A 14,280-nucleotide genomic window follows, 5' to 3' on the forward strand; every position below is an offset into this window, starting at 1 on the left:
GAAATGACTCGTCACGTCCGGTGGACGGGGCGAGTCATTTGGTCCCTTTGTGGCTGGACGTACAGTGTACGTCTCCCGTCACGAAGGGGTTAAGAGATTGGATTCAGGAGCCCAATTAAGACAATAGGCCTCACAGTAGAATCTCTGAAATTATTAGGAATGAGGCAAAGGCTAGATTTGGAGGTAGATGCTATAGGTGTGGAAATGCAGGACATTTAATGAAAGAATGTAAAATGGCCAGAAGATCCGCAGGAGATAAAAAGGTTCCTTATAGGAAAGAACAGCAGAAGCCGGGATCAGATAAGGTAACAGCAGGACAGAACAAAGTACCTGATGTTACATTATATGGTCCTCTTTTAAAAGAACTACAAAATATAGACAAACGGGTGACAAACATCCCAGAGGAATTTAGAATCCCACCTCCAACCAATCCTTATTGTAAGCCATAGGGATGTCAGGCCCCGGTTTTATCCCTAATATGTAATCTTCAAGGGGACAAAGAAGGCAGAGCACGTATCCAGGGGGCGGTAGGGGGCCAACGCACAAACATACTTTTGGATACGGGAGCAGCCGTCAGTTTAACTAATATCAACCTAGTGAAAAATACTACTGGCAAACAAATTTTCCTAAGAGGCTTTGGAGGACAGCTAGTACCCTCTGAGGAATCAGTATCTGTGTCAATTGACATTGGGAGGTTATGTGTGGAACACACTCTGTTTCTTTCCCCGACGCATGAAGGTACTATTTTGGGCTCTGATTTGATGAGGGCACATGGGCTTATTGTAGATCTCTGTAATTGGGTGCTGTGGAAAGGGTCTAGGTACAAAGGTACACATGATTATGGACAGTTGTGAAATTGCATCAGTTAAGACCGATTACATCCTTAATCCACAGGCATTATTACAAACAGGTGACCAGCTACTGGTTGAAATTTTGTGGCAACATGACAAGTGTGGGCAACATCTAAGGCTCAATGCGGCAAAGTATCAAACATGATTGTTAAAATTGAGGGACCAGATCCCCCACCGCAAAAGCAATATAAAATTCCACCCGAGTCGATCCCGTACATAGAACGTACAGTGGAAAATGTATTGCCTCAAAATGTCATTAACCTCTTGCCGTCCGCCCGTAGTAAAAAAACGGACGGACGGCACTGCAGCATCTGCGGGTTGCCGAAGAGGGGGGCTGGAGGCACACTTTAGATTTTCGTGCGCTGAACAAATGCACCCCATCAATTACAAATGTAGTCGTTAAGATGCCAGATATGATGACAGCGCTTAAGCCCTTTGCTAAAGTTTATTCATCGGCCGATATATCAAATGGCTATTTTTCAATTCCCATACATGAGGATAGCCAATACAAATTTGCCTTCACATTTCAGGGAAAACAATACGCATTTTGCAGGTTACCACAGGGGTTCAAATCCAGTTCAACATACTTCCACATCTGTATGGTTGACATTCTGAAGCGTTTTCAGAGCCAGACTGTATCATTCAGTATGTGGACGATGTTCTTTTGCAAACGGAAACGAAAGAACAGCACTATGCCCTGTTGAATGAGCTCCTGACACGGATTAGGAATGCGGGCCTTAAGCTGAACCCGAAAAAGGCTCAGTTAATGAAGGATTCAGTGTGTTTTTTGGGTGTGATAGTTTCACATGGGGGGAGGAATCCTGACCCAAACAAATGTGAAACTATCAGGAAGTTAACAAGGCCAAGTACTAAGACAGAACTAAGGCAATTGTTGGGGGTTGTTGGTTTCTGCAGAGACTTCATTGGGTGGTTTGCAGAAAAGGCAAGGACCCTGTATGATTTGTTAAACGGGGACAAGAAAGAAACAGACCCTTTAGATTGGTCTGAAGCGCATGAGCAAGCGTTCACCAAAAGGTTAGTCTGATGAAAGCCCCGGCCTTAAGCAATCCAAATGCTGATTTGCCATTTGCACTTCAAGTGTATGCTTCTGCTTTAGCAATAACAGCGGTGTTGCTGCAGGAGAGGCAAGGCAAGGCTAATGGGTACCTGTCGGATACTGGTCCAGAGTACTCAGCCCAGTGGAAAAGGGGTTTGATGAATGTGTTAGGAACCTTTTGGCAGTGCATTGGGAAGTTCTTACCACAGAGCACATAGTGGGATTTGGTAAAATCATCCTGCAAACACCCTATTCTCCTATTAAGATGCTACTGGAACGTACCCTCAGTGGAGTATCCCCCCAAAGGGTAGCAAAATGGCTGGTGGACTTGACACCCAGAAACCTCTCAGACACACAATGCCACTTACATTCTCCCACAACTAATGCAGTATGAGGGAGAACAGCATGACTGTGGAGAAGTCCATAGGGCTAGATCACAAGAGGTGTGTAGGCTAACAGCAGGTAAGGAAGACCTTAAAATCTGGGTGGATCGATCCAGGTAGCAGTGAGAGAAGCCATTATACACTTCAGCTCAGGCCCAGTAACCATCTTCTCTGAAAGTGCCTATGTAACCAGGTCACTAACAGAATATATGCCTTTGTGGCACACAAGAGGTTTCAGTGATGCCTCTGGAAAAGCCCTGGTACATAGTTCAGTGCTCAGAGATATATGGGAACGAGCCAGTGCTGAACCTCAGAGAGTAGCTATAATCAAGGTGAAGGTACACCAGAAAGGTAGTGAGGAGGTCACCATGGGCAACAACAAAGCAGATGAGCTGGCGAAGGAGGCGGCCTTGATAGGAGTCAAGTGGGCACCCTATGATGCTGAGGGAAGGCAAGCCTTGGAAGAGCATAATTTTGAGGAGCAGCAGGAGGAAGTGGAGTCACCTGAGCTCTTGCCTGTGCTAAGGGCACCTACCCCCATGCTTAGCAGCGGAGCAAGACAGGGATGATACCTTGAAAAACATCAAAAGGCAGTTTAGAGAAAAAGCAGCAGATGATCCCCAAAATTATGCGCTACAGGATAGTCTCTTGCTAAGAGAGACTGGTGAAGGGCTAAGATTTGTTGTGCCCTTACAACATCAAAGAGACTTAGTCAGTGAAAATCATAGACTGACAGGCCACGTGGGTGTACAAGGTACATTGGAAATTGTCCAGGCCAAATACTGGTGGGAAAAGATGAATTTCACAGTGTCACAGGAATGTTTAATGTGTGCGCAAATGAACCCCAGGCCCAAAGGACAGAGACCTGTTTTAGCAAGAGTACTTTTAGCTGAAGGACCCTAGGAGAACCTGCAGATTGACTTTGTGAGTCCATTATCTAGTGCCCCTGGGGGTACAGGTATCTGTTGGTGGTAGTTGATGGTTTTTCAAAGTATGAGGGAAGCTCTACCTCTGAGAAAAGTTTCAGCTGCTGCCACAGCAAAAGTTTTGTGGACCGAGGTGTTGTCAAGATGGGGGTTCCCCAGAATCCCGGAATCAGATAGGGGGAGTCACTTCACAGGCAGAGTCATGAGGAGCATCTGTGAACTGCTGGGAGTACAGCAAAGGTTCCATGTACCATACCGCCCCCAGCCTTTGGGTATCATGGAGAGGATGAACAGGACAATGAAAGACAGACTAAAGAAGATGGTAGTGCAATCAGGAAATAATTGGCTGACCCACCTGCCTTCAATCCTGATGGCTATAAGGGGATCCACGGCAAAAGGTACATCATTAACCCCATATCAGTTAATGACGGGGAGGATGATGAACCTTAGCCATCCAGCAGACCCAACACTTAGTACCCCACTTAGGGAAAGTGCAGAAAGGGACAAGTTTTTGGTCCAGTTGCAGGAACAGGTACAGAGGTATTTGCACTTTGCTGCAATTAACTTGACACAAAGGGAAAATTCAGCCCGACAAGCCTCCCACTAGTTTGAAGGTTGGAGACAAGGTTATGGAAAAAAAAAACTTTGTTTCCAAATCTTCGTGGGATGCAAACTGGACAGGACCTTTCAGTTACTATGACCCTCAGAGATCAGGTAGTAAAAGTGAAGCGTCTCCTTTGCAACAAGAGTGAAAAATGCATGAGAAAGAGGGAGGTAGAAAAAGTAGGTTCATGCAGATCAGTGTAAAAGATACTGCTGATAAGAATTTGATTCCGCTCTTTTTTTTTTTCCAGAGTCCTATTGGAGCGAGAGATTGGCAAGTCAAGGTCTCTGGAACATGAAGGGAAAGATGATAAACATCTTGTTGGCCATTTATCTGGGGCACACCACCTGGCAAATTTATGCAGACGATTATTCAGGGGACTGGAGGAATGGAGGAGCTTGAACCGAATTATTTGTCAACATCCATTGCATCAACAATCATGGAGTTAGTAGATCTGGAGGGAAAGCAAGGGAAGAATGATAGCAGGAAAAGGAAGGTTAGACTTATAGTGGAGGGTCCTAGGCTACCGGAGACCTATCAATGGGGTCGCCAAGGAAATGTGCCGTATAAAGTGACTTTTGCTTTTGGACGAGTTAACCCTAATATAACAGTAGGGAGAAGTGTAGATAAGCAGGGCTTGCAAAACATAATACCGAGATCTCTCCAAACGTTTGTGGATGCAACTATATACATGAATACAACGGGTTATTGGTTAGCGGCGGAATCTAATCTATCCAACTCATCAGCAACGGGCTATGGAGTTTTCAATGAGGATTTAAAAGAAGGGAAGTATGGTTTTTGTATGTGGCATATATTGGAGCGGCCGAGTGAATATAATGCAAGTACCTAGGGTTCTGACTCTTCAGCAAGCAAGAGAGCTGTGGGTACAGCTAGAGAAGTTCAGATGAAACTTCAGCGAGGAGACAATTTCCTGGTTGAGGCGGTATCTCAAGCTTATAAATCATACAGGGAGGCTATAGGTCACTGGACCTGTGGAACACCCGATGTGGACATAGGAGAGATACACCTCGTTGATATTTCACCTGAACATTTAGAACCATGCACAGGTGGTGCCAATGGCTCCTCACAAAAACATACTCTGTTGGAAAAAGGGCAACCATTCCAAATAGATCTAAGTTCTTCTCAGACACTAGCTACAAATGTTCAATATGCTTTCACCAGGTGGCACTTTAACATCTCTCAATGGTTGATAAAGACCCATTACCCAATATGTGCTGAATGTATGCAGAATCAGGTTCGGTCATTATGCCACTGGCTTACTCCCAGAAATACACAGAAGCGTATGGGTCTCCGTTCAGGACACTTACTTCTGGAGAATAACCGTGAAAGGTGAGATGTATTCAGCACTATACTGGGGGGAATAGGAGTAGGGATGGGTGTTATTAATTAAGTCGACCTCGGTATTCTGAGGAACAAGCTCTCTGCTATAGCTTCCGATAGCAGGCAGGGATTCGCTACACAGAGACAAATCAATGACATCATTAATATAATCCAACAGCCCCACATAAACACCCAGGTCAAGGTGGCTGGAGATTTTATTAGCCATTTTAGGGTGTTGGTTAAAAGCGTGGTGACGCAAAATACGAATGTTTCATGGGCTTTGACATGCACACAGGGACAGTCGGAGTTATCAACTAATATCAAGCTGATTGTGCTATCTCTATATGAGGGGCGATGGCCCTATGAGTTGGCGTCCCAATCCAGTAAGGTTTTGCCTAGTCATAACACTTTCACGGACCCAAAGTGGTGGCCGAGCACCTGGGTGGGGTGCGCCGGTTCGGATTATGAAAGTTGTTATGCATCCTTGTTTAATAACGTATATGGAATCGCCTATCAGTTCTGTATATTCGGTGAGGTCGATGGGCATACTTGCTGGGGATTTCACGGTATTGCATCCTAGGTTGAATTATCAGCATGTGATTAGAGATGCGGGAAGCTGGAGGCAAGTTGATATTTCCCTCTGTCTGCAACGTGACCATAATGTCCTGTGTATGCCAGGTCAATATGAAATGGTAGATGAAAAGTGTTGGGAAGATGCTTCTGTTTGTGTTCTGGATGGGGGCATCATTGAAAGGACTAAGGCACCAGTGTATTATTTAGGACATAGAAGAGTGTGCTTCTTTATCCTAAAGGATACCAATATCACCTTGGTTATGGAACAGGGGTGTTCCTTAGACTTGGTGGTAGAGAGATGTGCGTGGTGTACCCTAGGCCAGCGTTTTTCAACCACTGTGCCGCGGCACACTAGTGTGCCGTGAGATATTGTCTGGACTAAAGTCACGACCCGTGAAAAGTCGCATGTTTGCATCTTTGTGTGAGGAGATGGGAGCGAAGCATAAAACCTTGCTGTTTCATACGGAGGTCCGGTGGTTGTCGCGTGGCAAGGTCTTGGTTCGTGTGTATGAGCTGCGGGAGGAACTTAAAGTGTTTCTGACAAATGAGAGGTCAGATTACGCAAAGCTGCTTGCAAGTGATGAGTGGTGTGCAAGGCTGGCATACCTGGCAGATATTTTTCATCATCTGAATGAACTGAACACACGAATGCAAGGTCGAAATGAAAACCTGCTTACAAGTACAGATAAAATAAATGGATTCCGTTCAAAGATGCAACTCTGGCATTAACACATGGAAAGTGGCAATCTTGAAATGTTCACATTCACCAAGCAATGGCAAGGTGTTCACACTGCTGCACTGTGTGAGATAATAGTTAAACATTTAAAAACTCTCGAGGAGAAGTTGTCATTTTATTTCTCTTCAGTCTCCACTGAATGCCTTGACTGGGTTAGGGACCCTTATAGCTCAGCAAAACCATAGTCATATACCATGATCAGAACAAAATAAGGCAAGTGGAGCATCTACTGGAAAAGGATGCTAGCGGTTATTGGTATGAAAATTTATTTGGTTATTCCAGTAAGGCCAATGGGGTTTTGAATTATTTAATCCATCCGATTGTGGTACTACTCATTCTTGCTGTGGTTTTATCACTGGTACAAGTGTATATGTGTTGTTTGACCAGAAATGTATACAAAAGGATTTCGAATATGTATAGTAGAGTTGGAGGACAAATTAACAGTAAGGTCTTGGAGGCTGTACTGCCAATGAGGTGTCCAGAACAGCCCAGAGTATGCCAAAATTGTGGCAGTGCAGGCCATGATGAGCGGGCTTGCATGATCCCAAGCCGTGCTTACCAAAATGGGATATAAGGGATGGAGATTAAATGTAAAGTTTGTGTAATTGTTTCTCCAAGGACATGATTTGTCACTTTTCTATGGGAGTATGTAAAAACATTTTTTTTTTGTCTATGGGAGAATGTAAACATTTTTGTTCTGCGTTACTGTTTTTGTCGGTGAAGGGTTAGTGCTGGAGTGGAATGTATTAATTTAGTATAATAGTTGCAGTCAGTCCATCCTCTGTGTGCTAGGTCTGAAGGTTGGTTTGGAACTGCCATTTAGGTAGTCTGAGTGAATGTTGGAGAATGAATGGATACCCCTTTGCTTGTGTTTGCCCATATTGCAGTTCTTTACCCCAAGAAGTCGTCTGAGAGGAGAAGGCCAAGAAATAGCGACGTGGAGATGCCTTATGGAAAATGGAAAAGCGGCATATGTTGGAATGTACACCATTTTTCATGTACGAAAACTGCCAAACAGCTATCTTCAAATCTTGACTCTGAGAGTGCATGGGTTATCAAAGAAACCAGCTGTGTGTTATTCACGCCTGCAGGAGGCATGGCAAGGGAGGTAATAGAGATGAGATTCCTTCATCTGGACAGGAGGTCATGCATTGCACCCTGTGGTGTTGATAGGGGTGTATGCACATTGGGAAGACACCCTCAAGATATCCTGCTTTGCATATGAAGGTGGCTGGCCATTGTCTAAAGATCAAAGGACAAAGTGTTGACCTAGACCAAGGAATGACCCCTGCTGGAGTACGATAGTGCCCCCTGCTGGAAGACTACAGTGCATGTGGACAAGTATGAAGGACGATGCCGATTGGCCGAAAGACCTATAAGGGACGTGCGGAATTATGGGTAAAGGGGTGTCGATGTATGTGTATGAATGGGTCCGGTTTACTATAAAAGTCCGTACTCAGCTATATTGCTCTCTCTCTCTGAGCCCAGCCAAGACATAGAAACCAAAGGACAGACTTGCTGCGTAAAGTATTCTCTTGATTGTCTTATTGTACTTTTGTATCTGTTTTTATCTTTTATTATGTTTAGTTATAGTTGTGTATAAATAAATAAGACCGTTGCTTCTTTTAACCATTGTATTGTTATCATCATTGGAAGCAGAGAATAGCAAGTTAGCTTATTTCAGGAAGCCAAGGCAATTTAGATATTACACGGGGTCATTCCGGTAAGGAGTGCAACTATCCTTTTCTTTTTTCCCCCCCACAGACGCAGCCCCCCCTGTGTAACCAAACAGACACAGCCCCGCAGTGTAAGTCACAGTACTAATCAAATGCAATTGAGGATGGCAACCAGCTATAGAAAACTACAAATCTCAGCAATCCACGATTGCTGGCTGCCATCCTCCATTGCGGAATTATGGATTGCTGAGATTTATAGTTCTCTAAAACCGGTTGCCATTCTCCATTGCTTTATGATCCTGGATTTATGCGATTTGTAGTCCTCTTTTGCTGATGGTATTATTCTGCATTGATGTATAATGTATTGCTGGGATTTGTAGTGCTCTATAGCTGCTGGTACTCTGCACTGTTGTATAATGTATTAAAGGAGAACTATGAGATGAGTGATTTCCACTCCTATCTGTAGTCCTGTATAGATGGTGGTATTCTGCATTGATGTATTGCTGGGATTTGTAGTGCTCTATAGCTGGTGGTATTCTGCATTGCTGTATAATGTATTGATAGGATTTGTAGTCCCTCTACAGCTTGGAGTCAGTGGCAGAACTACCAGGAGCGCAGCGGCTAGGCCCTGGCGCTCCACCACTGACTCCAAGCTATAGAAGAACTAAAAAGCTCAGCGTGGACATCCTTCACATTGTGCCCGGATCACCTTAGTTGATTTTAAACCATTTATTTCTATATATTTTTTGGATATTTTTTAGGAAAACTGTGGCTCTAATAATTTCTCATTTACAGTTTTTCTTTCCCAAGGTGGAGACTTAGTTGGGCTACAAAAACACCAGCAAAATGTCAGCAGTGTGAAAGTATTTGAAAATCAATGAGAGCAACCCATGCATGGCAGACTGCAAACTTTGTTCTGCAAAATTATCAAGAGGTTCGAAACCGAGTCATTTTACCACCAGTAATCTCATAAAACATCTCACATTGAAAACACAAAAGTGAGCATGATGAATTTACCGCCGTCTCTAGCTCTAGAACACAATGGCCAACACTGCAGGAAATCCTAGCAAGACAAGAAAAAATGGCAAGGGATAACCCGAGGGTCATGACAATAACTGAGGCGGTTACCCAGTTCATCATTCTTGACAATCAGCCACTATCTATAGTTGACAATGTGGGTTTTCGGCAGCTTCTTTAGAATGAGATTCCTAGTCGCCCCTATGTCACAGATGTTGTCATACCACAGGTACACGACACAGTGAAGAAACACATCACCAACATGTTGCAGCAGGACGTAACGGCGATTAGATTCACCACAGATATTTGGAGCAGTAGTGCGAGTCCAGTATCTGTCATCAGTTTAACTGCACAAAGGATAGATGACAATTTCACTCTGTGGCAAGTCATGCTTCATGCAAAGAAATGTCAAGGCTCTCACACAGGCCAAGCCATAGCGAGTATACTTGAGGAAATGCTTAAGACTTGGGCCATTCCCAAAAGTTCTGTCCATTTTTTGGTCCGTGACATTGCCAGAAATATGACAAAAAGGCACAGATGCTGGAATTCTGAGTATTTCACGTGTGGCCCATACGCTGCAGCTGGCTGTGTCAGAGGGTCTGTTAGCACAACGCAGCGTTGCGAAAGCTGCGAGTCGGGCGCAGATCAAGCTCGGTCAACCAGTTAAAAGCCAACAAGATGTGCAAACTTGCTGGAATAACAAATTTAAATGATACAATCTCTGATTGAGCAGAAGCGGGCGAATGGAGTATATGTGTCTGAACATGAGCTCCCTGTCACCATCACTGCAAATGTGTGGAATCTCATGGAGTAGATGCTGAACATCTTAGCTCCCTTTGAAGAAATTACTCACCAAGTGAGATGCTTTGGCCTCAGATGTAATTCCTGCAGTCACCATGCTACAGAGAATGTTATCAAAAGAAGTGGATGAGGACCACGGTATTAAAACCATGAAGAGTTCTTTGCTTGCTGCTTTACAAGGCTATTCTCTTTTTCATTTATGTGTTAAATAAATAAAATAGGTATATATATATATATATATATATAGTTCCCTCCCTTTTATTGTTATTGTTCTAGTTTCAAAGTGCTCATATTTCTTTTTTCTTAATGCATAGACAGGGTATATGCAGGGCCGGTGCAGCCACCTAGGGCTCACTGATGCCTAGGGCACAGCCTCGACCACTTACCCCCCATGGTGCCCCCCCATTTTAAAATGGCAAAAGCCCCATAGCAGGCTAGCTATTGCACCCGCCCAAGGAGACAGCTTTCTCTCTCAGGTCCGCTCCTCTGCTCAGTTGCTGGTGTTTTAATAGCCAGTCTGCTATTGGCCATTTCAAATTAAAATAGCCAATAGCAGTCTGGCTATTGTCCCAGCTGCTTACATCCATCTCTGAGCCTAATGAAGAGGACCCTGTGCGGTCCCGAAAGTGCTTGCAAAACGAGAGACAGCATACCTCAATAAATGACCACTTACTTGCTGCAAAGAAATTAGTGTGCTGTGACATTCTTTAAATGCTTACATCCATATATCGCCTGTGGAAGCAAGTTGGCAGGAGAATGGTGCTGCGCTGCGGGAGGGGGGCTGAGGGGTGCCTAGGGCTCAAAATAGTCTAGCACCAACCCTGGGTATATGCCGTTTGCTTATTCATCATTGCTTTGTTTTTTCTTATTCTAGGTATGAAGATCGATTATTCTCACATGCAGACACTGCCAGGAAAGCCGGAAAAAAATGGTCCTACTGGAACTGCATACATTCTTTGAAGAGGCAGCCACAGCCAAGGTGCTTGAAGAACCAGTTGTCAAAAGGCCTCACAGTGAACAGCCAGGTACCAGTCTGGACAGTGTTTTTAAAGAAATTGCTTTTGAATCCACATCTGAAAGCAGCGCTCCCACAGCTGTTACCATACAGCTAGAAGCATATCTTAGAGAGATCACTGTGCCTTGTTGGGACAAACCCCTTAATAAACTACGATTCCCGCTCTGGCCCAAATGGCACAAAAATATCTTTCCGTTCCTTGCAATAATGAGGAAAGTGAAAGATTGTTCAGCGCAGCATCACACACTCCGACTGACAGCAGAAACCAGCTTCAGACTGAACATGCAGAGATTCCTCTGTTGCTTAAAAAGAACCTGTCACTTACATTTGAAACCTAATCATAATTGATAGACCGCCTGCTACTGTACAACTGTTAACATCTTTAGCTTATAAAAATTGTAGTAGGAGAGGGAGCACACAAATACATACTGTAAAAAAATAACAGTAAAGATCTCATACCAACTGCCATTCGCCAATATCTTCATTCCAGTGAACATAATTTTCGATCATCTCCTAAAAAAAAAAAAAAGCAAACATGAGAAAGTTGGCCTTACCATGATAAGTAAAAAGAATGATAAAGAAAAACAATAACTATGTAAGTTTCAAAACAGAAAGGAAAAAACTGCAGGTGGCATTCACGAGCAACACGTAGATGGAAACCATCCCCTTAAATACAACAATATAAACTTTTCTGTTGCATTTCTGTGTGGTTTGGTTTCTTACCAGATTGCAACAGTGGAAACTGACCCTGCAATATTCCTATGGTTTCAAAAGTATAACATTTGATTGTTTATAGTTTTAAAATGTCATGGCTTTTTTTCAATATAAAAATTTATTACAGCAAATGGTATACATGTGCAGAGTTAAATAATCCACACAATATCTATACTCTGCCTCTTTCACTAATCACGTACTTACACCACTGCTCTAGGGACCCTGTACGGTTTTGGCTTCCTTCTACTTCTACTTTGCAGTAATTATTTTCTGATAGTTACCTGATACTCTTGAGGGATAAAATTATCAATAATGATCATTTGAAGACGAAGTTCTCGACTTAGTTGCCTGATGTTCTCCAATAGCCCCTCTATTTCTCTTTGGTGTTCTTGCTGAAGATCAGCCATCTAGCATTGTGGCAAAAATAAATAAGAAATAAAGTTAAAAAAAACCAAACAAACACATTTCAACAACACAAGGACATGACCTGAAACTAGCAGGAGGAAAGTTCACAACTAACCTTAATCTGGGCACACACGGTTATATTTTTTGAGATATGACAAATTCCTGTTTAACATAGATGGGCAAATCTCCCGCTGTGTACACGGTGTTTCGACAGCGGCGCCGGACACTGTCAGAATACCTGAACGGTGCTTGCAGGGGATAGGGTTACCAATGGATCTAATTTTGGCCGATGCCTGCTGAATTAGCCAAAATTTGCTCCATGCATACCCAGTAGTGAATGCTTGGAAAACATTTCCAGCAGAGGTAGTCAGTCAACAATAAGTGAATGTACACATATTTGGGATACATATAGGTGTAAAAAAAGGCAAATAAAAAGGAAGGGAGAAAGCAGATTTTAATGGACCAGTTGGTCTTTTTCTGCATTACTTTATACTGTATAGTTAGATAGATAGAAATATATTTTACTGGCTGGGGTGTGGAAACTAAAAAAAAAAAAAAACTACCTGTCCAAGGACTAAAGTGGGGGACCCGATCTACTGTTGGAAAAGAGGCCATATTTGAGCAGGTAATTCCATTTTCCCAAATTAAAGTGAACTTTCCCTTTCATGCACATTGTACGTGTTAGGAGAGCGCTGCTGCCCGGCTACCACAATATGGCACACAGTGGAATGAGGGAAGCACTTAGAGCGAGCGCGCGCGCACACACAATGCCCTACGCGTGCTTTTATTCACATGCAGATGGCGGGTTAGTTTTAATTTTTTTTCATTTTTATTTTCCCTTATTTCTATCACACAAGGGCTAACAAGCAAGCTGCTACAGCAGCTATACAGCTGCCTAGATCACTTGTACAAAGCGAGCGTCGGCTCCCCCGCTTTACTTTTAGCCCTGCTTGCCCGCAGCATGGCTAAATATAGAAAAAACAAAACACCTGCCGCCACATGGAACTGCATGACCTGGGTGTCAGGTGATAGGATTTGCACACCCCTGTACTGGAATATAATTAAAGTAGATCTTATTTAACTATACAGATACAAACATATTTATGTATTAATAATCTTAGTGCTATCATTAGCCCCACATACTCCTATGGGCCCCTCTGATGGATGCCACTATATCATGATGGTATATCTGTGAGTGATATGATTATTAGTGACTACCCATTTTCTGTGTGTGGGGACAACACAGGGCATGTGAAGTGTGCTGCAATGTTTTACATTTTGTGTGTCCTGCCATACTTCTATTTGTGTTCTGAAATACTAAGTGAATGTGATTGAAGAAAATGCTGAAGTTAGTGAAAATATGTATGAATTGGACAGCGAACATATACAATAAAAGATCATGACAAAATGTCACAGTGGGGTTTCCCCAGTTGCATCACCACATGCTTGTGGAGGAAGTGTTGGTTCATTAGGAACTGTGTGAACATTGAATGTAGGGATTGCCTTTCCTATTGCTGTGAAATAGTCACCGACATTTTATGAAATAAGGCACATCATCAAATTCAAAACATTGTATATAGGCTAATTAGGTCAAATTAATTTAAAAAAAAAAAGAACATACTATTAAAAGCTGCTAACCAGGAGGACATTAGTTTGCACTATAAACAAGACTAAGAATGAGATAAGCTTAGCACAACAAACCTCAGACTTTGCTGCCATTAGCATGGTCCACACTTTTTTCAACTTTTTGGTTTTACCCTGCGCCTCTTCCTGTAAGCTGGTGTACTTTTCTTCAATATCCAAGCGTTCTTGCTGCATGACATAAAACGTACTATATTAACAAGAACCCACCAAATCAGTATGCATTCATAAAATAACCCAACTATTCCTATGCATAAGCATTCACTACTTCCAATAAGAAAGATGCACACTCTACTTGTAGCCCAAGGGTGTAGGAATGGCTGCCTATTGTTATCTACTGAATGTTCACCTCAAACCAATAACCATACATGAAAGCATAATTACTAATAGGGAATGAATTAAGATTTTTATACTTGCCATAAAATCTGTTTTTTGAAGTCCGTGGAGGGACACAGGAATTTAGTAATTCTTTGACAATTAGGTTATACTTCCACCTACAAAAGGTGAAACACTGGCATAACCCCCCCCCCCCCCCCCCCC

The 14,280-nt window shown here is 43.0% G+C and overlaps 1 protein-coding gene across 1 annotated transcript in view; it reads right to left on the reverse strand.

Moving 5' to 3' along the window:
- Positions 1-14,280, reverse strand: part of KIF3A (kinesin family member 3A) — a 76,449-nt gene that overhangs the window by 13,108 nt on the left and 49,061 nt on the right. The window contains exons 13-15 of the mRNA XM_018563215.1: positions 13,801-13,911; positions 11,976-12,101; positions 11,440-11,493 (exon numbers count right to left, since the gene is read on the reverse strand). Of these exons, the coding sequence (XP_018418717.1) occupies positions 11,440-11,493; positions 11,976-12,101; positions 13,801-13,911 (291 nt within the window). The remainder of the gene's footprint in view (positions 1-11,439; positions 11,494-11,975; positions 12,102-13,800; positions 13,912-14,280) is intronic.

The sequence above is a fragment of the Nanorana parkeri genome, unplaced genomic scaffold, assembly GCF_000935625.1.
Source record: "Nanorana parkeri isolate BGI_ZX_2015 unplaced genomic scaffold, ASM93562v1 scaffold643, whole genome shotgun sequence".
In the NCBI taxonomy this organism is placed as follows: Eukaryota; Metazoa; Chordata; class Amphibia; order Anura; family Dicroglossidae; genus Nanorana; species Nanorana parkeri.